The sequence below is a fragment of the Peromyscus leucopus genome, chromosome 12 (assembly GCF_004664715.2).
Source record: "Peromyscus leucopus breed LL Stock chromosome 12, UCI_PerLeu_2.1, whole genome shotgun sequence".
Classification (NCBI taxonomy): Eukaryota; Metazoa; Chordata; class Mammalia; order Rodentia; family Cricetidae; genus Peromyscus; species Peromyscus leucopus.
Genome location: NC_051073.1, coordinates 37,891,737 through 37,914,879, shown reverse-complemented (window position 1 = coordinate 37,914,879; position 23,143 = coordinate 37,891,737). Strand labels below are relative to the sequence as shown.

The following is a 23,143-nucleotide window of genomic DNA, read 5'->3' as shown; positions in this document are numbered from 1 at the left end:
ATACTAGTAAAAGTTAGACTAGTACATACGAAAGCTCTACTGTCTTGTGGTGGTTTGAAAGAAAATGGCCCCCAAACACTATTAGGAGGTGTGGCCTTTTTTGGAGGAAGTATGTCACTGGAGGGGGGGGGGAGGACGAGCTTTGAAGTCTTTTTCTCAAGGGCATGTGGCTATTTCTCCACCACCACGTCTGCCTGCCTGCCTGCTGCCATGCTCCCCACCATGATGATAATGGACTGAACCTCTGAACTGTAAGCAAGCCACCACAATTAAATGTTTTCCTTTATGGGAGTTGCCATGGTCATGGTGTCTCTTCACAGCAATAGTAACCCTAGCCAAGACAGAAGTTGGGGACTAGGGTATTGCTGTGACAGGCCTGACCATATTTTTGTTTGGAGGAATTTGGTGCTTTAGATTTAGAAAGCCGTGGAATACTTTAAGAGTGCTTAATTGGCCATACTAGTAGGAACATGCAAGAGAGTGGGACTAAGAGTTACTTGAACTATGAGGGGCTCATTCCGGAGGTTTCAGAGGAGAATATTAGTATGTTGCCTAGAGATTGTGATATTTTGGTGAAGAATGTGGCTGCTCTTTGCCCTTGTTTGAAAAGTTTGCCTGAGGCTAAACTGAAGAGTTTTGGATTAATACTCTTGGCAGAGGAAATCTCAAACAGCCTAGTATAGACTCGGTTGTGTTGTTACTAGTGTTAACTCTAATGAAGACATAGAACGAAAAGGAACAAGCTGAGCAAGGACAAATATTTGAGGAGAAAAGGGACACCAGAAAGCAGAATGAAGGTAAATTCTTTGTTCAAGGAGATAAACAGATTAAGAAATGGAATATAGGGAGTGGTGACCTAAGGGCAAGATCCCACCCAGCTGTTTCCAACTTGTGAAAAGGAACTAAGGAAAAGTTGAGTCAGTTATGGTGGTGCAGACCTTTAATCCTAGTACTGGGAAGGCAGAGGCTGGTGATCTCCTAGTTTGAGGCCAGCCTGGTCTAAAGAGCAAGTTCAAGGACAGCCAAACTTAGGCAGTGAAGGAAAACAGAAAGCTGATGAAGATGTAATTAAACAGGGGGCCATGTTCCAGCCCCAGTAAGCAGCAGAACTTGGCAGCTTAGGCCATGTGGTTCTGGCTTTAGAGTGAAGAACAGAAGAAAGGGATCATGCAATTTGCCCCCAAGATTAAGGAAAGTCACTGAGGCCAGGCATGTGTCAGGGGTGTCCCTAAATGGAGGCCTTGTAAAGAGGCCATTGCATGAAGCTATGAAGTTGAAGCCTGGATTGCCTTGGAGAAGCCAAGATGTTAGAGATGCCAGAGTTGTGGGTTACCTGCCAAGGAGAGCTGCTAACATTGAGTGAAACCAGCCCAAGAGAAAGAAGTGTGTTGTAGTCAACAAATCCGAACAGAATTGGAGATGTGGAGAGCATTTTGACATCAGACATGGTGATACAGTATTTGGAGTTTGCCCAGCTAGTTTTTGGTCTTGCTTTGGTCCAGCATTTCCTTCCTATGCTCCTTTCTTTATGTTTTGGAATGGTAATTTATATCCTGTGACATTATGTGATAGAAATATGTGATCTGCGTAGTACTCCATTGTATATATGTACCACATTTTATTTATCCATTCTTCAGTTGAAGGGCATCTAGGTTGTTTCCAGGTTCTGGCTATTACAAACAATGCTATGAACATAGCTGAGCATGTGCCCTTGTGGTATGACTGAGCATTCCTTGGGTATATGCCCAAGAATGGTATAGCTGGGTCTTGGGGGAGATTGATTCCCAATTTTCTAAGAAAACGCCATATTGATTTCCAAAGTGGCTGTACAAACTTGCATTCCCACCAACAGTGGAGGAGAGTTCCCCTTGCTCCACATCCTCTCCAGCATAAGCTGTCTTCAGTGTTTTTTAATCTTAGCCATTCTGACAGGTGTAAGGTGGTATCTCAGAGTCGTTTTGATTTGCCCCAGGTGGAGCTCCAGGAGTTCAATCAGCAAGAAAGAGAAGGGATTGTATGAGCGAGAATTGTTGAGACCAAGACTGGAAAAAGCACAGGGACAAATAGCCAAACTAGTGGAAACACATGAACTATGAACCAATAGCTGAGGAACCCCCAATTGAATCAGGCCTTCTGGATAAGTGAGACAGTTGATTAGCTTGATCTGTTTGGGAGGCATCCAGGCAGTGGGACCCGGACCTGTCCCCTTGCATGAGCTGGCTGTTTGGAACCTGGGGCTTATGCAGGGACCCTTTGCTCAGCCTGGGAGGAGGGGACTGGACCTGCCTGGACTGAATCTACCAGGTTGAGCTGAATCCCCAGGGGAGTCCTTGCCCTGGAGGAGATGGGAATGGGAGGTGGGCTGAGGGGGGGGGGGTGCGGGAGGAGGGAGGACAGGGAAATCCATGGCTGATATGTAATATTAAATCAAATTACAAAAAAAATTAAAAATAAATTAAGAAATATGTGACCTGCTTTTTTATTTTCATCTGATTACAGTTAAGAGATTGTCATGCATCTCAGAAGAGACTCTGAACTTTGGAATTTGAAGTAAGTTTGAGACTGTTACAGACTATGGGGACTTTTGAAATTGGACTGAATGCATTTTTGCATCAGAGTGGAATGCGGCCGTTTAAAAGAAAATGGCCCCCAAAGAAAGTGGCACTATTAGGAGGTGTGGCCTTGTTTGAATAGATATGGTCTTACTGGAGGAAGTGTGTCACTGTGGGGGTGGGCTTTGATGTCTTTTTCTCAAGCTTCACTCAGTGTGACAGTCAGTCAACTTTCTGTTGTCGTAAGATGTAGGACACTTGGCTATTTCTCCACCACCAGGCCTACCTGTCTGCCACCATGCTCACAGCCATGATAAAAATAGACTGAACTATGTGAGCTTCCACAATTAAAATGTTTCCTTTATAAAAGTTGCAGTAGTCATGGTGTCTCTTCAAAGCAATAGTAACCTTAATTAATACAAGTCTCATGCAACTGAAGTAGAAAGTCTACAAGGAACTGTCATTACCTCCAAGTGCATACACACCCACAAACACATCCACCACACACCCACCTACACCCACACACATACACACATCACACATATGCACAAAACTAAACATGTACTAATGGGGACTATGGGGTCCTACACACACACACACACACACACACACACACACACACACACACACACTTGAAAAACAGTTTGCAGCAGAATGTATGGTATTAACAACTAAATAAAGTTCAACTAAATCATCATTGGAAGCTTTTTCAAGTCTCTAAAACTTATTTCCTATGTTTAATTCCTATGATTCTTATCACTAATGCAAAACTTTAATATGTGTTGAGTATTAGCTGAGTGCCACAAACAACACATTTTCAAATTGTGTTTAGGCTTGAGAGGATGATGCTAGGCTGGAGCCACACTACCTTCTTCACTGCAGAGGCAAGAGGACTAGATGTGAGAGCCATTGTGTGACTAAAGATCTCCACACTTATTTTCCAAATAATTATAGTACTGTTTTAATTGATCTCTTGTATCTATAGGATTCCTCTGCTTCAATTAATTCTTTACAAGAAGATCAAAGTACTTGTCAATGTCATCATGACATTCTTCTGCTAAAAACAAAACAAAACAAAAAAAAACAAATCTTCGTGGTGGTGCACGCCTGCCTTTAATCCCAGCACTCGGGAGGCAGAGGCAGCGGATCTCTGTGAGTTCGAGGCCAGATGGGCTACCAAGTGAGTTCCAGGAAAGGCGCAAAGCTACACAGAGAAACCCTGTCTCGAAAAACCAAAAATAAAAATCTTCATCCACTGGTAAGTTGAAGGGACACACACACACACACACACAACTTATTCTCGACCTGGTTGAGATACACCTGCCACAAAGAATCATTTGTCACCGCTAGAACATGCCAAATTCTCAGACCAACACACTGCTTTCTTCTGTTTGCAGTACTTCCGCCTGAACCAACATTTAATCTTCCACAGTTCAGCTTGGCCTATGTTTTCTTTCCTCTCACTGCACCCAGAAAGACCTGCTTTTTAATTGTAACAGCTGTCTGCCCATTTGCTCAACTCAGATATGAGAACTTTCAAGTTCAGTAATGTGTCACTTCTGTCCATCACCCAGCCCAGTGTGTTCAATGTCAAGAACTGGTAACAGGCTATCAATCTGTGCATGCCTATCCCACCAGACACCAGGTTCCACTGAGAACACTGTAGTGACAAACGGGAGACTTTTCTTAATGAGGGAGTGTACACGACGGTACAGCAGCCATGTCTGATCCGTGTCCTCTTGCCGTAAGGACAACAAAGGGAAGTCAGGTTAGGGCGCAGACGATGCAGCAGGAACAAAATCTTTTTCAGTGTTTATTTTTATTTTTTTAGTTTGCTTTTGTTCATGATTAATCATGGACGCTGTTATGCAATCCTGTGAAATTAAATCCCAGGAAGCAAAAGTAGTTGCTTCCTGAAAAAAGATTAATTAAATGAAAAAAGATTAAATATTTTTTCATGCCGTGTTTTTGGGCAGTAATTAAAACATGTTTTCCAAATTGTACACACTGAATTATTATGGACCAAGGGCAGCACAACAAACAAACAAACCACAACTATTTACACTTCATATAATCTCTTAATAAATTATAGAGAATTTAGGCCAAAAATATTAATTGCAAAAAGTCATTGTAAGTTAGCCTTTAATTTTCATTTCAAATATGAGCTGTGTTGCTTACCCTAACAGTCTACATCAACAAGCATAGGAACATTCCTATTTATTTATTTGGGATACAGACATCACAAAAGAATAACCAGCACCAGAGACCCACAGATTAAGCAGCATAACCTAAAGTGATCAAAATCTGATTTGCTGGATTTCAAGCACAAGAAAGTTTCCTCTTAGAAAAGAGACCCAAACTCAGCATGGTGGCACATGCCTTTAATCCCAGCACTAGGGAGGCAGAGTTAAAGAACTCATCTCTGTGAGTTTGAGGCCAGCCTGGTCTACGGCCTGAGTTCCAGGACAGCCAGGGCTACATAGTGAGTCCGTGTCTCAAAAATACCAAAAAGGAGAAGGAGGAGGGGGGCTGAGGAAGAAAGAGAGAGAGAGAGAGAGAGACAGAGAGAGAAGAGAGAGAGAGAGAGAGAGAGAGAGAGAGAGAGAACAGAGAGAGAGAGAGAGAGAGAGAGAGAGAGAGAGAGAGAGAGAGAGAGAGAGAGAGAGAACCCAGCTACAGGGCACATTCCAGAAAATAACTAGAAACAAACAGGGTCTCACTGCTTTAATTTCAGGAACAATTTTGACAATATTCTTCCTCCCCTAGAAAGATCAATTTCCTGCCATTAAGACCTCACTCCCTTGAATACCTGTCTTGCTACAAAGGCAAGATTAAAGCTATCCACACTTCGCATTCTTTTAGAAATGAGCCAAATGTTTGAAGGTTTTAATAAAGCTTCAGTCCTAAGTATTTGCTACTTTTTTCTCCCCAGAAATTCTGTCCAGTAAGAGGAGGTGCTTTGTCACCTTTACAGTGTAGACTACAAAAAAAGAGGGAGGGAGGGAGGAAGAGAGAGGAAACAGCGGTTCAGACACTCAAGAAGTTGATACTGGCATGCCGTGTCATAAAAAGAAAAGGAGCTGAGGAGACTGCAAAGAATGGCACTTTCCGATTCAAAAACAAAGACAATGAGACACATGTTCAAATCCATATAATGCCAGACTTCATGTAAGACAATAGTCCATTCCTATGGTTTGCTCACAGTGTAAAGTCCTTTGGGACTAAGACTATTTCAACAGTAATATTTTTAGAAAGCATTCAATTAGCTCATGGTAGGGAGAAAAAGGCAAGAACCACTATTATAAACAGACACAAATAATACTTGGCATCTCTAAGTAGCCTTGTCTTACTTAACCAAAAGAGTACAAATTGGAAGGTCAATGTACACACGAGCTCCTCATGTCTAAACAACCTTATACAGACCATATCGGAAGCCCAGGACTCCAACATGGGCCCTTTAAGCACTTACTTGCTTTGTGCTAGACATAAAAAACTTCTGGGCAATGAAAAACAAAAGGTACTCTAACATTCTGAACTTCAAATAATTTCCAGGAGGTTCTGGCCCATGGTCTAAAATAACTTACTTTCTTGTTTTTAATTTAAGTTCTAACAAGATAATGGAATCCTTGACAGATAAGAAACATGAAGCTGAGCTCAATAACTAACCAACCGGCAGATAGAGAGCAACCCACTTGCATGTTCTAGGCCTCCCTGGTGCTAGGAGGGGTCTAGCAGTAAAGGAAAGAGAAAAAACCAATACAAAACCCAAAAAAACTTTGTCTTCCTCAAGCCTTCTTAACATATAACAGCATCACCCAGGGTGCTGGGTTATAAAACAAACAACTTACTGTCAAGGAAGCCAACTGAAGCTGGCTGAACAACCTACATTGTCACAATTACCCCCATCCCCAGGTGATCAGCGGAGGTTACCCTCTGACACCACATTCTTGAACAGTGGACTTGAGCGCCTCTCTGGATTCAGCTGACATCAACGCCGGGTGGTTATATAGGGAAGAGAGACATCTGGTCAGGAAGACCATTGTTTAATTAATACTATTCAGATGAGGTCCATATTGAGACATAAAGATTACATACTAATTAGAAAACCCACAGAGACTACGGATTCCAAACACTGCTGTTCAACCTCAGCAAACAGCCGTGACTGTAAGGAGCACATGGAGTATCCCAAGTACAGAGTGGGAACCATGGCGAGAAGCCCCCCGCACTGTGTCACCGACAGCGGCACAGGGCCCCTGCCAGTCACTCACACACGTGCTCAAAGGGCGGCTTCCTGGATGGAGGGAGGATGGGCTTGACAAAGCAGCCTTTTACTCAACAGTTTCTGGGGGCGGGGGAGAAGTAAATATTTAGGCTTAAACCTTCCAAACAGTTTTGCTTCTTTCTAAAATAAGCCTGCCAGTGGGGCGTGGTCAGTGGGGAGGGGAAGACACCCTTGGAAAGCAAAGCTCTCCGTTCCCCAACTCCTGTAGGACTTGTCCTCCTGTGATATATTTTTTTTTTCCTCATGCGTCATAAATCTGGCTTTGTCAGAAAAATCCAGAACTGCTAGAGATATGAGGACAGTTTCCTTAAGCATCTTATGGAGGCTTCACATCTTCTCTACAGACGCTGGAGTGGATGATGTTTTGGCATTTCTAGAGACGAGGCAAACCTCTGATGGGAAGACATCAAAACCATTGTCATCGGCAGTCATTCTGAACACTGCTAAACACAAGGTCACTTAACTTCACTCGGGAAAGTCCTTACATTTAAACAGCACCTGCCAACTGGCTGTCCTTGGGGAAGTTGGCCACACCTAAGCTTTTCTAACTACAACTGATATTCTCTTTCTCTTCCATTCTTCTTAGCTCCATGGTGCCCGAAATCATGCCCCCTTTCTGCATGTTCCTTTCCACTCCACAAGGAAGACTGTCTCCCAGGTCTACAGCCACAGGACTGGCAGAAGAGCAAGGAAAGGAATCAGGGCAGATTTGTATGGTTTTTCTCTCTCCTCACAATGTCAGCTGGATCTAGACCCTGACCAGGAAACCACATCTCCCACCACGGCCTCATTAGGCCTGTTGCTTCTCACCACACAGATTACCTGACCCAACTCCTGCGAGGAAACCAGAAGCCACAAGAATCTGGCCTTTGTTATATTGTGACCAAATCATGCTCCAGTCCTTCCTTGACTATAGAAAAGATGATAGGCAACAAAGGCTCTTTCTCTGACCCACTGCTGTGGTCATCAGTAGTAAAATGTTCTGCAGAATGGTAAAAATGTCCCTGGGGACCCTTCAACAGCTGATGGGCTGCTATGGGACGGGGGGGGGGAGGAGCAGGTCATTGTCTTTAGTGGTATAGACACTGCTGATTCGTTCATGCTTTATTGGACGGCTTCACACCCCTGCCCATCCTGCGGGCTCTTGTGAAGATCAGTGGGCCACAAAACAAAATAAAAAGACAGGCTAGCAGGGAGGGGACTTGTTGGGAGGAGCGGGCGTGGTTGCAGTGGAAAGGGGTTGAGCAAGAATGGGTGGCCAAAATGTATGAAATTAATAAATAAAATTTTCAAATGAAACACAAAAATCTTTAAAACTCAAAATAGACATATGCCTATTTCAGTGAGAGCATCTTAGGGACAATAGGCTTTTCAGCAAAATCATCCCTCTGGATATGATTCTATAAATACGTAAATTTCAGGACAGACCAGCTAACATGAGTTGGCTCCCAGACCTGTAATCTCAGGATGTTCTGAGTCTGAAAACTACAGGGTCAGTGATAAAACAGATGAATCTAGTCTGTGGGAAAGGAAGAAAAAGACTATGTCCAGGAAGCCAACCACAAATCAAAACTAATGCCAGTGCATAACAAAGACGTGTCCACTGCCTCTTATCTCACAGTTACTTCAGGCCTGGTCTCTATTCCCTTAGCCACTATCTGAGCCCTCACTGTGGTCCTTAACTATACTACAAATATTACTCCCACACCCTCCTAAGAGGATGTCTATATCATGGAGGCCATGTACATGAGCCCCAAGATTTTTTCCCGTAGAAATATGGTCCCCCACTGCAAGTCCTAAAATCCTCTTTGCTCAATGATGTCTATTATGAATTAGACTGACTTTAATTCACTAGCCTGCAATCCCATCTAGCAAGCCCTATTCTGCCTCTATGAAGAAAAGATTTCCACATCAATGATTCAGAGACAGCCACCTGGAGAACTGTCCTTTCATAAATGATGACTGCTAGCAGGAGAGAGCAGCACTAGTACTTTTTAAATGACCATTAGCAGGACATAAAACAGGTGGTTATGGCGCTATTTGTGGGCTCCAAATTAAAAGGTAACTAGAGGCTGCAATTTTAAAGCAGCCAAACAGCATGTATTTCAGCTCAAACATCTGGCATTCGAATGATTTCAGAAATCTTTGGACCGAAAAAGAATCAAGGGAAGGAGGAAACGTAATGGATATGATGAGATTTGGTTGCTTTGCAATCTCAGCGTATCTGGCGCTGCTCTACTCCATATGCTGGCCTTCTGTGATTCACGTATCTCTGATTCTTTATTTTCTCTCCTCCATCTCTGTCCTACAACACAAGCCCATAATTACAGTTCAGCCCTCGTTGGCGGAGTGAGAGTCTCAGCAGCTTGAGTTGCACTGTCTGCCGCTCGCTGATCTTGAACGACTGCTCTTTTCTTCCCAGAGTCCTTTGTCCACTCATGCCCTTCAGACTCTGAACATCACCTCACGGAGAAGTGAAACATCGGGACCCTTCAGCTGGGATGTGAATTCCCAAGCTGGTATATTTTTTTTTTTTTTTTTTTTTAATGAGGCATTTGGGGGTAAAGCACAAATCAATGGGAGAGGGCTTGTCTAAGTCTAAGGCTATAGGTTACCTTTATATTTATAATATATATATATATATACAACCTTAATATATTTATAATATATTATATTCCTTAATATGTTTATATATATATATATATATATATATATATATATATATATATATATCACCAGTATCAAAAAAAGCAAATAAAAAAAAATACTAGCACAAGGCAGACATCCACATACCATTCAAAAATAGTCCTGAAAGAGGACTGAAGACTGAAAGATAAGCAAAACTATGTCTTCCTCAGAGCTCTACAGAGCCTGATCGTGGCTGACATCCACCTCCAAACTTGAGTCCTCCCTTTTCTGTAAGTTCTAAGATAAATATAAATATGCAATGTAAATATGTAAGCACAGGACCACAAAAGATATTCAAAAGCAGCCGGGCGGTGGTGGCGCATGCCTTTAATCCCAGCACTCGGGAAGCAGAGCCAGTTCGAGGCCAGCCTGGCTACCAAGTGAGCTCAGAAAGGCACAAAGTAACAGAGAAACCGTCTCGAAAAACCAAAAAAAAAAAAAAAAAAAAAAGATATTCAAAAGCTAAATGATATTTCAACTTCTTGCTAGGGCCTCCCCACTCCTAATTCATGGGGCTGCTGGCCACTCTCCATATCATGGACACTCTCTTTTTTTCCATTTTGTTGGGTCTGCCCACACTGCACACAATACTGTGAATTCTCAGGACCCTCAGATGGTGTCCTCTCACACTGGAAAGTTCTTGTTTGGATGTGTTCATGCATCACTCCCAGATACAGTCCAGATCTCTGCTCAAATGCTACCCAGGAGAAGGCTTTGATGATCACACTTCCCTAGACCTTACTCTAGACCCACCCTGCCTTTTTCCTTCATCCTGCTTTAGTTAAACTTTAAAGCATGCTATATGTATCAATTTACCATATATTTTCTCTCATCCAGCAGAATACAAAACCTCTGGAAGGAAAGACACTTAGATACTTAAGATTTTGATAAAAGATGGCAGGCACAACTAAGATTTTTATAAGGATTAAATCTTAAGGTTTTATTACTTATTTAAACATATGGACTATTGTAGAAAATATCAGAGTCACTATTGTTGAGGGGATATATATATATAAATTTCAATCCCAAAGAGAATGTTTTACTTGTAAAAATATCTGCATATGTAGATACATACATGGATGGGACATGTCTTTGAGAGGCCAGAGTTTGAAGGTGCCTTTATTCTATATTTTCATAGGATTTAACGCCTGTTTTACAAAAGCATAATTTACTACTGAAAGAGATTTTAAATGACCTAATATTGTAGCTGAGGAAAAACAAGAAATCGGTGAAAACATAACTAAGAATAACTAGACACTTAAACTACAAATATTGCACCATGGTGAATTCCCTGTTCATAATATATGCCACACTATTGTCAAAGCAGATCCTTACCCAACTACTTACAACACTGAAACAACCAAAGCACTACAGCTCACAGCTTCAACTTTGATTAACCAGCAAGAGGCCATCTGCAGCCAGAGCATGACTCCTGATGCTTCACCAGAAAGCAAAAGGCAGAGTTTACACCTCACTGAGCCAGTTGCCTGTATTGAGACATAAAGTGCAAAATATTCTGTTGTGGAAGGAAGGCTGGCAATTACAAGAGAGAAAATTCTGATTGGTCGCTATGCCAATGTCAGGTCGCTATGCCAGGGTTTCTACTGTTGTGAAGAGACACCATGACATCAACCTTTTTTTTTTTTTTTTTTTTGAGACAGGGTTCCTCTGTGTATCTTTGGCTGTCCTGGAACCTGCTCTGTAGACCAGGCTGGCCTTAGAACACACAGAGATCTGCCTGCCTCTGCCGCCTGGGCACTGGTATTAAAGGTGTGAACCACCACTACCCAGTAACCATGGCAACTCTTACAAAGGAAAACATTTAACTGTGGTGGCTCACTCACAGTTTAGAAGTTTTGTCCATTATCATCACGGTGGGAAGCATGGCAGCATGGTGCTAGAGAAGGAGCTGAGAGTTCTAACATCTCTTGACTCACAGGCAACAAGGAGTGGTCTGTCTCACTGGGCGTGGCTTGAGTATATATAAGACCTCAAAGCCCGCCTCCACAGTGACACACTTCCTCCAGCAAGACTACAGCTACTCCAACAAGGCCACACCTCCTAGTAGTGCCACTCCCTCCCGGGGCCATTTTCTTTCAAACCACCACAACCAACAAAACCACCTATATTTTGAGAGCCACCTGGGAGTTCTAGCCATCACCATCGGTCTTCTCTTTGTTCCAACAGTTTCAGAGAAATTGGCACTGAACACCTAATGTCTATCTTTTGCTTTGTTTTGTTTTGTTGAGACAGGGTCTCAATGTGTATCCCTGGCTGTCCTGGAACTAGCTCTGTACACCAGGCTGACCTTGAACTCCGAGAGATCTACCTGCCTCTGTCTCCCAGTGTTGGGATTAAAAGCAGTGAGCAGAGATCTGGACTGTTCAATCTTTCAGCAACTGTGGCCAGTGGAGAGAGGGGAGGTTATGAAGTTCAGTGCATTATAAAAAGCTGAACAGCAGAGATACACACAGAGAGTTTTCTGTACAGTTTTGAGAAAGCACATTTAATTGTATCCTTTTGAAAAACACTAAAATAACCATGAACAAGTAAATAAAAGAAAATCAGTTACTAGATAAAATGAGCAAGGGGTACCACATCCAAGAGTCTGGAAGAGTAGCCAGACAGAAACCATTTAGGGCGGATAAAACTACAGTGTAAATGGCTGCAAAAGCAGTTGTCATTCTGGCATAGCCTAAGAATTCCAGAAAAATACCAGTGACTTGGAGGGCAAAAGTAAGGGAAGAAACTTACCAGACTGAAAATGTTAACTCGCATCCCAACTAACATCCAGAATTACAGTCATTTGGTAGGAAATTATGGGAAAAAAAAAATTAAAGTCTTCAAGGTCTGGGACTCAAGTACAAGGGGCCACAGAAGGGGAGTTTTAGAAAAACCCTTCAACCCAGATGGCTAAGACAAAACTCTCCAAAGGAAAAGAACACAGCAACTGCCCGTCAAAATGAAAAGGACCCTATGTAAAATCTATTCTTCTCCTCTGTACTGGATTAAAAGATTAGACTTTTCTCAAAAATTACAAAGGAAAAAAATTAGTCACATATATGACAAGGCCTCCAAATGAGATTGCTAGAAAAATTCCAAACAGCAACAGAATTAAAGTGAATGGAGAAATACCTTCAGAATCCTTAGGGGGAAAAAATATTCAGAAATGTCAAAACTAAAAATGTATGTCATGTCTACCATTCCTTGTTGGACATAATCCTGCATAACTAGGGATTTAACCAAGGAAAACATGAAATCCAAAGCACAGAGGGAACTGGTGCAGGTTCAAATAGGGGGAGGAATGAGATCAGAGGAAGGAGATGTCGGGGGAGGGGGATGACACACATAGATGTGAAGTGGGCAATATGGAAAGAAAACAGAGAAATTTTGTAATCGTGCTTGGGCATCCTAGAAGAAGTTAACAGTGAGAAAAAAGAGAAGCAGTTTGCTGCAGGAAGAACAAAAGGTCACACAAAGGAAAAGAATCATAATACAGGGCTTAGCTAAACAAAGTCAATTTACACAGTAATAAAAATCTCAGGACTCACTTTTTATGTAAGCCCTCAAATCATAGTAACTAAGTGAGGGAACCAGAGAGGGTGTAAAATAAGTAAGTACTCATCTACCATAATCAGAAGCTAACAGACACTACCTAAAATGAGTAAGTAATAATAAAGCATTATTTAGATATTGATACAGAAATACTGGAAGAAACAGATTACGTGTAATTAAAGCAATTTCCGATTTAAAAAAATAAATCTCAAGAATAGGTTCGCATGGAGGTCCACAGAGGTTTCCTAGTAAGATCTGAGCTTGCTTTACCCAGCAGAGCTGCATTAAGAGATGGCTTGACCATGTGTGTGGTCACCAGGTGTTTAGAAGGGTGAGTTAGGGGGAGGTCTTTTGCTCCACCCCTTGGCATTCCTATAAAAAGCCCTTTAGAAGAGACAGTAGAGGCTGGTGGATGTTGATCCAGGCCCTCTAGAGGCTATCCTGTGTTTCTGTCTGTCTTCTCTCCCCTCCATCTTTCTATCTAAATATTTCTCATCCCTCTCAAGAGTACCCTGGGGAAAAAGTGGAAGCAGGTCTTCCACAGGTTCACACTTCTTGGTTGTTTGTACAGCCCTCTGCCTTCCACCGTGGTACTTATTTTTAAGAGAGGAAGATAGAAGTGTGCCCGAAGTGATGGTCCAAGCCTATAATCCCAGTGCCAGGGATGCTAAAGCAAGCAGGTCCTAAGCTCAAGGCCAGTCTGGGCTACACAGTGAGGTGGAGGCTATGTTGGGCTAGAGCGACACCCAGTCTCAGAAAGAAAGAAAGAAAAAGGGAGCGGAGTGGTGGGTAAAGGGAGAACAACACCTAGGCCACATCTTGCTCACTGCTGGATTCCCACAACACAGGAAACTGCCTGACACAAATGACACTCAATTCTTACAGGCTTGGAGATGGACGCTTTCAAGTCATGTGATCCAACAGGGGAGGCGTGCATGGAGGAATTGACTAATGCATTTTTTGTATGACTTTTCCAATAAAATATTAAGTCTTCCTACTGTATAAAGCCCATTCATTTTACGTGCCTATTAGCATGAAGAGTCTTGGCTGGCATGCTAAAGCTGGGGCCTGGGGGTTAAGAGCCAACTGCCCTGTACTGTAACTCGAGGCCTGGTCACGGTGGATAGCAGATGACCTCTAAATGACTTAAGAGTATTGTGATTTCATCTGCACATTCCACCCAGTGTTACATGATAGATTAATAATGTGTATGTCTCAATTATAACTTGAGATCCTGTCAAAAAACAACAACAAAAAACAAATTGTCCTGCAGTGTACACACTCTAGTGCTGTGGATATCGTTCTATATAAATAAAACACTGATGGCCAGTGACCAGGCACGAAGTAGGTGGCCAGGCAGGAAGTAGGTAGGACAAGGAGAGAGGAGAATTCTGGGAAGCGGAAGGCTGAGGAGGGAGACACTGCAGCCACCGCCAGGACAAGCAGCATGTAAAGACTCTGGTAAGCCACCAGCCACGTGGCCAGATGTCTAGCTGCATTCCATTGTCTTTCATTTTCATTCAGAACCATTTTCCAAGGCCACTCTTCTCTTACGGCTCGTCCCCAGTTCAGCAGAGAATACTGTCACATGGTGTAGGCTTTGGATTTAGAAAGCACCACCTGACTTCTGATTCTACCACTGGTACTGTGAGACTTTTGATTAGCCAAGAACCCTATCCAATCCTTCAATCCTCTGTGTGAGATGAAGTAAAGAAACTTCCCCAAGGCTGCACAGAGGGATGACAAGAAAAAATATTGTATCTGTTCAAATCCGCAAGCACAGGACTCTCATAAAAGGTTTCATTTTCATTAGTTTCATTTTGTCATCACTAATCTGCCGGGAACAAAAAGGACAAAAAAAAAAAATCAAAACCCTAAGTGGCTAAGCAGACTGCTATTTCTGTGTTTTGAGACACTTCCCTGAAATACTTCCAGAAGCTAAACACTGAGAGAGTCCTGATGGAGTTGTTCCAGCACTTAACTAGTAACACCCACCTGCTAAACACTGGCGTGAATGATCTCTGGCTACAAACCTTCAGCAGGCCCTCGGTAGCGTCAAACTATTCGGTGCACAGATCACTACCCACTCGGAACTCTGAGTCTTCAAGGAATGCACTTTTCTGGCTCCACCTAGGCATAAACTCTTTTGTTGAGGCCGCAGAGTCGAGGAGGAACAAGAGGAACAGAGAGAAAGCCCTACTGTCTGCCTCTGGCTAGAGCCAGGATCCCATCTCCCACACGCTTCTGGGTTAACAATACCAATCAAAACATACTCAGGGAGATGCTGCTGTGAGATCTGAGGCCCAGTTAACATCTTTATCCGATATATGACATTAGGGAAGAATGTGGGCCAATGGGATGGCCCAGCCAGGAAAAGCAATTGCTGTCAAGCCTGACAACTGAGTTCAACCCTGGGGACTTCACGGTGGAAGACAAAAGCAGAGTCCTGCAACTTTAACTTCTACATTCATGTATCATACATATACATACATACATACATATATATATGGACACACACACATACACACACACACACACACACACACACACACACATATATATATACACACACACACACAAAACACACACAAACACAAATAAGTGAAATATATTTTTCTAAACAGGAAAATGATTTGAGCCAAACAAATCATCCAGGGGAAAACCATATTTAGTTTATACTGAGGTCAGCTTTACTCTAGTCATCTTTATATGCCACTGTGCAGCATCATATTGGGAATATACGCACACGGCAACCACATCAGCTTGGAGAGTTAACAGACTCGAAATAACTATAATTTCTTCAATTTCACCTCATGGTCACTCTCTCTTTTCAATGGAGCCCCGGGTTGAATTTGTATCAACCTACACCTTCCTGCCACCACTGTGTATTCAGCATTTCTAACATAGCTGAGCTTCCACATGCCATTAGAACTTTGAGTAGGAAACGGAATACTTTGTTGAGGGATTATTTTCTGCTTTACAAACGGTCATTATTCTTTCTAGGTATTTTCCACTGGTGAATAAAAATGCTAAAAACATTTCTGGCTCAATAAAGGCAGGAGTTCTGATTACAATTCCAGGACATTAGATTGCATAATTGAATCCTTTCCCAAGGATCCCTACACCAAGAATTCACAAATGAGCAATCCCACAGGCATCCTCTGAAAACCCACGGGGGGGGGGGGGGGGTCCCCACTTACAAAAGGTAGAATCTCAAAACTGTAAAACAGCTTCCCATTTCTTCTCTACTGCCAAGAGTAAGTTCCATGCTCCAAGTTACCCTGGCAGACCAAGAAGATACACACCTCTGAGGGCTTCTAGAATTTGCTAGGCATTTTTACTACTTCAAGTATGAATTGCTGGCATGGCACAGGCATGTCCTTATTCATCTCAGCTTAACCAAAAGGCCAATAGCTCTCAGCCTGGTCATCAGAATACTTTTTTTTTTCTTTCTTTCTTTCTTTCTTTCTTTTCTTTTTTTTTTTTTTTTTAACAATCCTATCTCTTGCTCTACAGCCCATTAGCTTCCTGGTCTCTGTCATCCAACACCTTCAGCTGTGATGACAGTTACCAACACCCCCCAACTACTTTTTACAAACCCACTTGGTGAATAAAATATGACCGTTGGCTGAAAATCACTATATGACCTCTTTAATGCTCTAACCGACAGCACAGATCCACTCTTTATCTGCGTTTGGGAAAGGCGATACCAAGACAAGACACTGACCTTGAGTTTAGGGAGCCTGTCTTACCCTCTTTCCATCACTGATATTCTTAACAGTTCACTGAAAGTCAAAGTCATAGTGCCCACTCTGAAACAAAGAGCTTCTCTATTCAGAGGTGTATTTTGTTTGTTTCTGAGGCAGGGTCTCTCACACTATAGTCCAGAATGATCTAGAACTCACTATGTAACTCAGACTTGCATTTGGAGCAGTCCTCTGCCTCAGCCTCTGGAATGGCAGGACTACAGGAACGATCCAACACATCCAGCCCCCCCAAAAAAAACAGGGTTTCTCCGTGTAGCTCTGGCTGTCCTGGAACTCACTCTGTAGCCCAGGCTGGCCTCAAAGTCACAGAGATCGCCTGCCTCTGCCTCCCCGAGTGTTAGAATTAAAGGTGTGCGCCACAACCCTCCAGCTTTTCACATATGTTGAAAAAGTATGATTTTGATGGGTGGAAGAGAAAATGGTGTTTAATGAACCCGATCAATAAAGTCGGAGACCTAAATTCAACCCTTACCCTTGAGTCTTACTCCCCTGTGATCACACTTAAATCATTCTCCACTGGGACTGTTGCTGCTCCCTCCCACTCACCTCCCTGGAGGTGTTCTGAGTTAGCCAAGTGACCAGAGATGCTACTTACTGGCAACTGGTAGGTGGAAATCATGGACGTCAGATATCCTACAATGGACAGGAGCGCCCAGTTTAAAGAACTGTTACACCCCAAATCCAAATAGAATCTGCCACTCAGCACTGTCCCATCCTCGGTGTCTTCAAAACTGTAAGAGGTTTCTAGGTGCAGCACCCCCTTTTTAGCCTGTGGGTACAGTATAAATGAGACACTCAAGCCAAAGTTCTCTGCCCAGGGTAGGTACACAAACAGTCCTTGAGAAATGTTCTTCACACTGTATGAGCTCCCTTTGACTTACAGGTATTGCAGGGAACCCATAAACAGGTTCATCGTGCGATACAGCAAGGAAGAAGCTTGCGCAATCATTTTCACAAAGCTGGCAAAATAAGAAGGCAGGTGTTCCCCTACGAAGTTTCACATGTCAACCCTATCCACTGAACAGAGCCATTCAAAAAAAAAAAAATCCAAAACTCCCAGGAAGAGCCAACCATTCTCTCTAGAGACCTAATGACTCAACTCCAACCTAATTTTCTGGATACCTCTCTCTCTCTCTCTCTCTCTCTCTGTCTGTCTTATCAACGTACATCTCTAACAGACTGTAAATTCCTGCAGGCCTCTTGGACCATCTGCCACAGTTGTTCCTATTTCTCCCATCCTCCCAAGTTCTCTACCAACAGAAACATCCACCACTCACAGAAGGCCATTTAAAGTCACCCATGCCCTAAGGCTCCCACTGGACTCCTATGTCTTCTAAGGAGTCTGGTCTTAACGTCTCAATCAACTGGGCTGAACAATACAATGACGACTGTCAAAATGAGGCACATTGAAATCTAAGAGGTTTTTTTTTTTTTTTTTAATTTTTTTGAAATAGGGTTTCTCTGTATAGCTCTGGCTATCCTGGAACTTGTTCTCTAGATCAGGCTGGCCTTAAACTCGGAGATCTGCCTACTTCTGCCAACCAGGTGCTGGGATTAAAGATATGTACTACCACCACCCAGCCAAATCTGCCAGTTCTTGAAAGTTTCCTGTGAAAACTTTTAATTGTAGTTTTCATTTGTACAGAACCTGGGCTGGCATAAGGACTTCTGGGATCTGGTCGACTAACACATTAAATACTCCACAAAAGGTGATCCTTCACCTTCTTTGATTGCTCAAGGTTTAACGAGAGCACAGTAGCAGCAAACTCAATAAATAAATGATGTGTTCACACCAGGTGAAGCCCTAGCAGCACACAGCACACAGTGAAAACAAAGGCTGTCTTAGGCTCCACACAGGGAAATAGTAAAGAACTACGACAGTGTGTAGAACATTATCGTAGAGACCCAACAACCTCTGAAGACCCTGTGCTTATCCCAGTGTATCCCACTGGCCTTTGTCCTCATTGGTAGCGAACATCTGTGGACGGAGATGATGTCATAAACTTGCCTTTCATTAGTCTCCTTAATACTTATGTTTCACTTTAATTCTGTCCTTAAGAAGCTGCTAAGGGGGTTCTGTTCTTAAGAAGTGTGTATCCTGTTTTGTATTTGGCCATGAGTAAGCTGAGTAATAAAACACTCCTAAGCCTACACAATGAGTTCAGGCAGGAGAGGAGCCTATGCAAGGAAAGCCTGAGAAAAACCATTTCATCCCAAGACAGGCACAAAAAAAAGGCAGACGATAATAGGTCATGTACACAAAGGGGTCTCAGTGTTGGGGGCAAAGGTGAAGAATAGTTTATGTAAGTTAGAGCAGCTCTCTTTAAAAACTTTTTTTTTAAAACAGTAAGATAGGTGTGATCATTCAAGTTTGTTGAAAGTTGTGACAAATATCACTTCCCAAATCTTAAACTGCTAAGACACGTTACAGGCTGTCACTACTGTTTATGTGGGAGCCTTTTTCCTGGATAGCTTTACGTGGCTACCTACTACTATACCAATCAATATCATATCTACTGGACTAACTCCTCTACCCTAAAACCACTACTACAAAAGATGAACCCAGCTCTCACTAACACTAAAAGATTTTCCTACCACAAAGAGAAACAACCAAAATGCCCCTTTCATTTTGAAATAGGATCACAGTGAGAAATCACAATTCTGCTCTCAATCTTGTGAACACCAGGGTTGTTCTATTACTGGGACGGTGGATACTACTGAGTGGCCCCATTTGTTTCATTACACTGTCAATGACAGCTTTGTGTTTCTCTGTACCCGTGACAAGAAAGATTGAAACCCATAGGAAACAGCTAAACACCCACACCAGGGATTATCTGCAATCCCCCAAACATCTGGCCAGTTCCAAAGAAGATGAGGACAAAATTAGTGTTGGAAAAGCACAAGGAAAACTGTGAAAAGCCACAGCCCCTACCTATGGGGTGGTGAGGAAGAGTCAAGCGGGAAGCGATAGGTGACAGAATCTAGCTGCTAGATTAGTCAGCCCCAGGCAGAGAGAGTTCAGAAGGGAGGAGTGCCTGCCTTAAAAGGGCAAATAGGCCAGGGGAGCAGGCAGGATTTCAGGAGCTGGCCTGCCTAACTCCGCTCCACCACTCTCATGTTCCCGACCGGTGCCCAGTCTACAGCTTTCCTATCATTGAAGATTGTGAGTGATGTTACCGCCTTGACAGGAACCACATCCCAGGGGAGACTTGCCAGATTTCAAAAGTATCACTAAGGACAGTGAAACTTCGAATCTTAAACTATCCAACAACCAGGACAATCGTTATCTGAAACTTCCAAGGAGAATAACCAGTCAATTGTAATCAGCAAAATACGTCTTTCCAAGGAAATGGCCAACAGGTGATTATAATGGAAATGTTTCACCATTAGGAAAAACCAAGGAGCACAAAGGACTAACAGCAAATCACAGACCTTAAATAGTAATGGAACCAGAACCGTCAGTTGTTTCTGATCCATTTTTTTCTTTGAAGTCCATCACCAAGTCTTTAGTGAGAGGTAAATATAGCTCTCTAGAGGGCAACCTTCCAAGGACATGGGTTACAGGTTCTTCTGGTGCAACCGAAGTTGGCCTCGCTTCTCAAAAAGAAAAAGGAAAAAGAAAGAAAAGGAGCGAGTTACCTCCTTCAGGGAGGATGAGACTGAAAAATGGGCATTTTAATGAGACTTTTTTTTAATGTCAATCTTTAAAGTAGCAGGGGTAGAGAAAAAAAAAAAGATTATGGAAAGTGGGCACACAATGATGATTAAACTAAGCCAGCTCTAGCCCTGGTTCCCCGAAGGGGAGCGCTTCAGACAGATGCCCCGAGTGAGAGAGAGATGGGAACGAGGAAGGGCGGCATCATTTAAACCGTAAACAAATCTGGCGACGACTTCAGATTCTGGAGGAAGTCTTGGGAAGCTCTTATCGGCAACTCTTTTAGGAATCACTTCGAGGGGGTGAAGGACTAAGGATGCCAAACCACTCGCAGAGAGGGGTGGGAGGCGAGCGGACCCGGGTGGATGGGGACCGAGCGGCGAGCCCCGATGGCGGCGGGAAAGGAAGCGCGCGCAGGGAACCGGCCAGGAGCAAGAACTTGGTCGGCTCTAAGCCACCCAGGGCGGGACCGGAGGAAACCCGAGCAGAGAGGAAGAAGAAGCGAACAGCGCCCCCGCGGCTCCCACCTGGCGGCGCCCCGGCTCGCGCCGGTCGGCTGGCCGGTCCCCGGCTTCTCCTCCTCTTCCTCTTCCTTGTCCCGGGAAGGGTTCCGCGGAGCGAAGAACCGAGAGAAGCTGTGCCAGGGGGCGCTGCCCCTCCTGCGGCCGCCGGACATATCCCCGTCGCGCGGCCCCGCCGTCCCCGGGCCCCCCGACGAGGCGGTGGCCGGAGCGCGGGTGGCCGCAGCCCTGGCCTGCCGAGTGCAGCCGGAGTCGGCTCGGGCCGCCAGCGCGGCTCTTCCAGCCAGGCCGGCACGAGCGCTCCCCGTGCGGCTCCTCCTCCCCGCCCGCGCCCGCCGGAGCAGCCCGCCCCCCGGGAGGAGCCAGCGACCGCGACCGCCCCGCCGCCGCCGGCCGCCGGCAGGTCCGGGAGGAGCAGCCTTGGGGATGCTAGCCAGGCTCCTGCTTCCCGCCCAAACCACCCCAAGCCCCGCAGCCCACTTAGCTTTGTGAACAATTAGCGCAAATGCTTTGCTTCCTCTCTCAGGTTAGTGCAGTTTTAAAAAGAGGGTCATCAGTTAAGGTCTGTGGAAACACCTGGCAAGATGCAGCACCGGCGTGCCCTGCTGCCCTGGAACCAATGTACAGTCAGCCATTCTAAAGACAGCTTTAGCCAGCAGGGCAGAAGATTCCAGGCTTCCATCTGTCCAGCTGTCAGCAACTTGCTTCTGCTTCAGCTGGCTTAGATGTGGAGTAACTTCCTAACCCAGGTGTGTTTTTAGTTCTTGCCCTTCACCTATGGACTACTCCCAGAATCCTTTTTTCAAAAACGACACTGGTCAAAGGCAAATATGATTTGATTATGACTCAAACTAGAAAATGCTGAGACGAATACTTTGGTGTTGCGCAGACGTTACTGTAGTCTGCAACCCTGAAGGTCCTTAAGACAAGTTTTAAATGAGTATCTGGTAATAATAATGTGACTTTATATAGAGTAGCAGCTAGAGCAGAAAGCACAGTGGCACATTCACCCCAGGTGTTTTGTTTTGTCCAAAGCCAAATTCCAGAGGTATGAAATTCAAAAAAGTGGAGGGGAATTTAGTAACTATAAATGTTATATAGGCAAAACACAAGTACCATAATCTCCCTCTGTGGCCGGCTGGAGACGTGAGCAGGTTACACACCTAACTGTAAACCCCAAGTATTTGTAACATTAGTTAAGGAGCCTCCCAGCTGGCCCCCAGCTGCCCCTTTGGAGCATTTTAATCCTTCAACTGGATTTGAAATCAGGAGTGTGAGAATGAGAAAAGATTAGGATCAGAAAAAAATTAGATAGCATAAGAAGAGTTTCCTAGCTAACATTATCTTGGAAGAGAATGTGTATAAAAGATCTACTACTCAGAAAACCCAGGGGAGATCCGAAGGCAAAAACCTAAAGCAAAACTCTTTCCTGTAGCCCCAAGGCCTGGAGAATAATGTCTCCCCCGAAGCAATGTTAAATGAATACCAGCTGCCTCTCCCACTTGCCCTGTGATGAAAGTGGTCCCTACACCCAGTGCCTGCCCAGAGGGAGTCTGTCTGGGAATAAAACTGGCTGGGGGCCAATAAGATTATGAAGCAATTCTGATTTTAAATAATACTATTTCTCAGAATTAGCTGCTGCGATAGGAAAATGCTACAGTCGTCCACATATTAATGTTTCTTTATAGCTGATCTCCTGGGTCCATGCAGAAGCATTAGAATCACCATATGGAAAGTCCTTGCTATTGAATTTTCATCTATTTGCCTTCCCAGTATGTACCAGATTTTTAGATGCCTTGTAGCCTTACAGTCCAAACTTGTAATAGCTGACTCTTGAATCCTAAATTCTAGGATTTCATTATGAAATCGTGGGGAAAAAGTTTCCAATTTTAGACTTGTAAAAATCTTAGAGATACTAACTTTGTTCAGTCATTTTTACTCATTCTGCTTTCATCTGGACATTTAGTAAGTGGCTAAGGCAGGAGCATTCTTACTGTGAGGTTCAAGTTTGAAGGCACTTTGCTGGTACAGCCTTTTGTAGTGTGAGCAATGTGATGGTCACATGTTCTTCGATGACTTTGAAAGTGAAAAAAAAAATTAACTGAAGTTGATTGAGACCACAG

The 23,143-nt window shown here is 43.7% G+C and overlaps 1 protein-coding gene across 1 annotated transcript in view; it reads right to left on the bottom strand.

The window, feature by feature from the left end:
* Crybg3 (crystallin beta-gamma domain containing 3) overlaps nucleotides 1-21,309 on the bottom strand; it is a 111,067-nt gene extending 89,758 nt beyond the window's left edge. The window contains 1 exon segment of the mRNA XM_028879448.2: nucleotides 21,027-21,309. Within this exon segment, the coding sequence (XP_028735281.2) occupies nucleotides 21,027-21,175 (149 nt within the window). The 5' untranslated portion in view covers nucleotides 21,176-21,309.
* Between the last annotated feature and the right edge of the window lie 1,834 nt (nucleotides 21,310-23,143).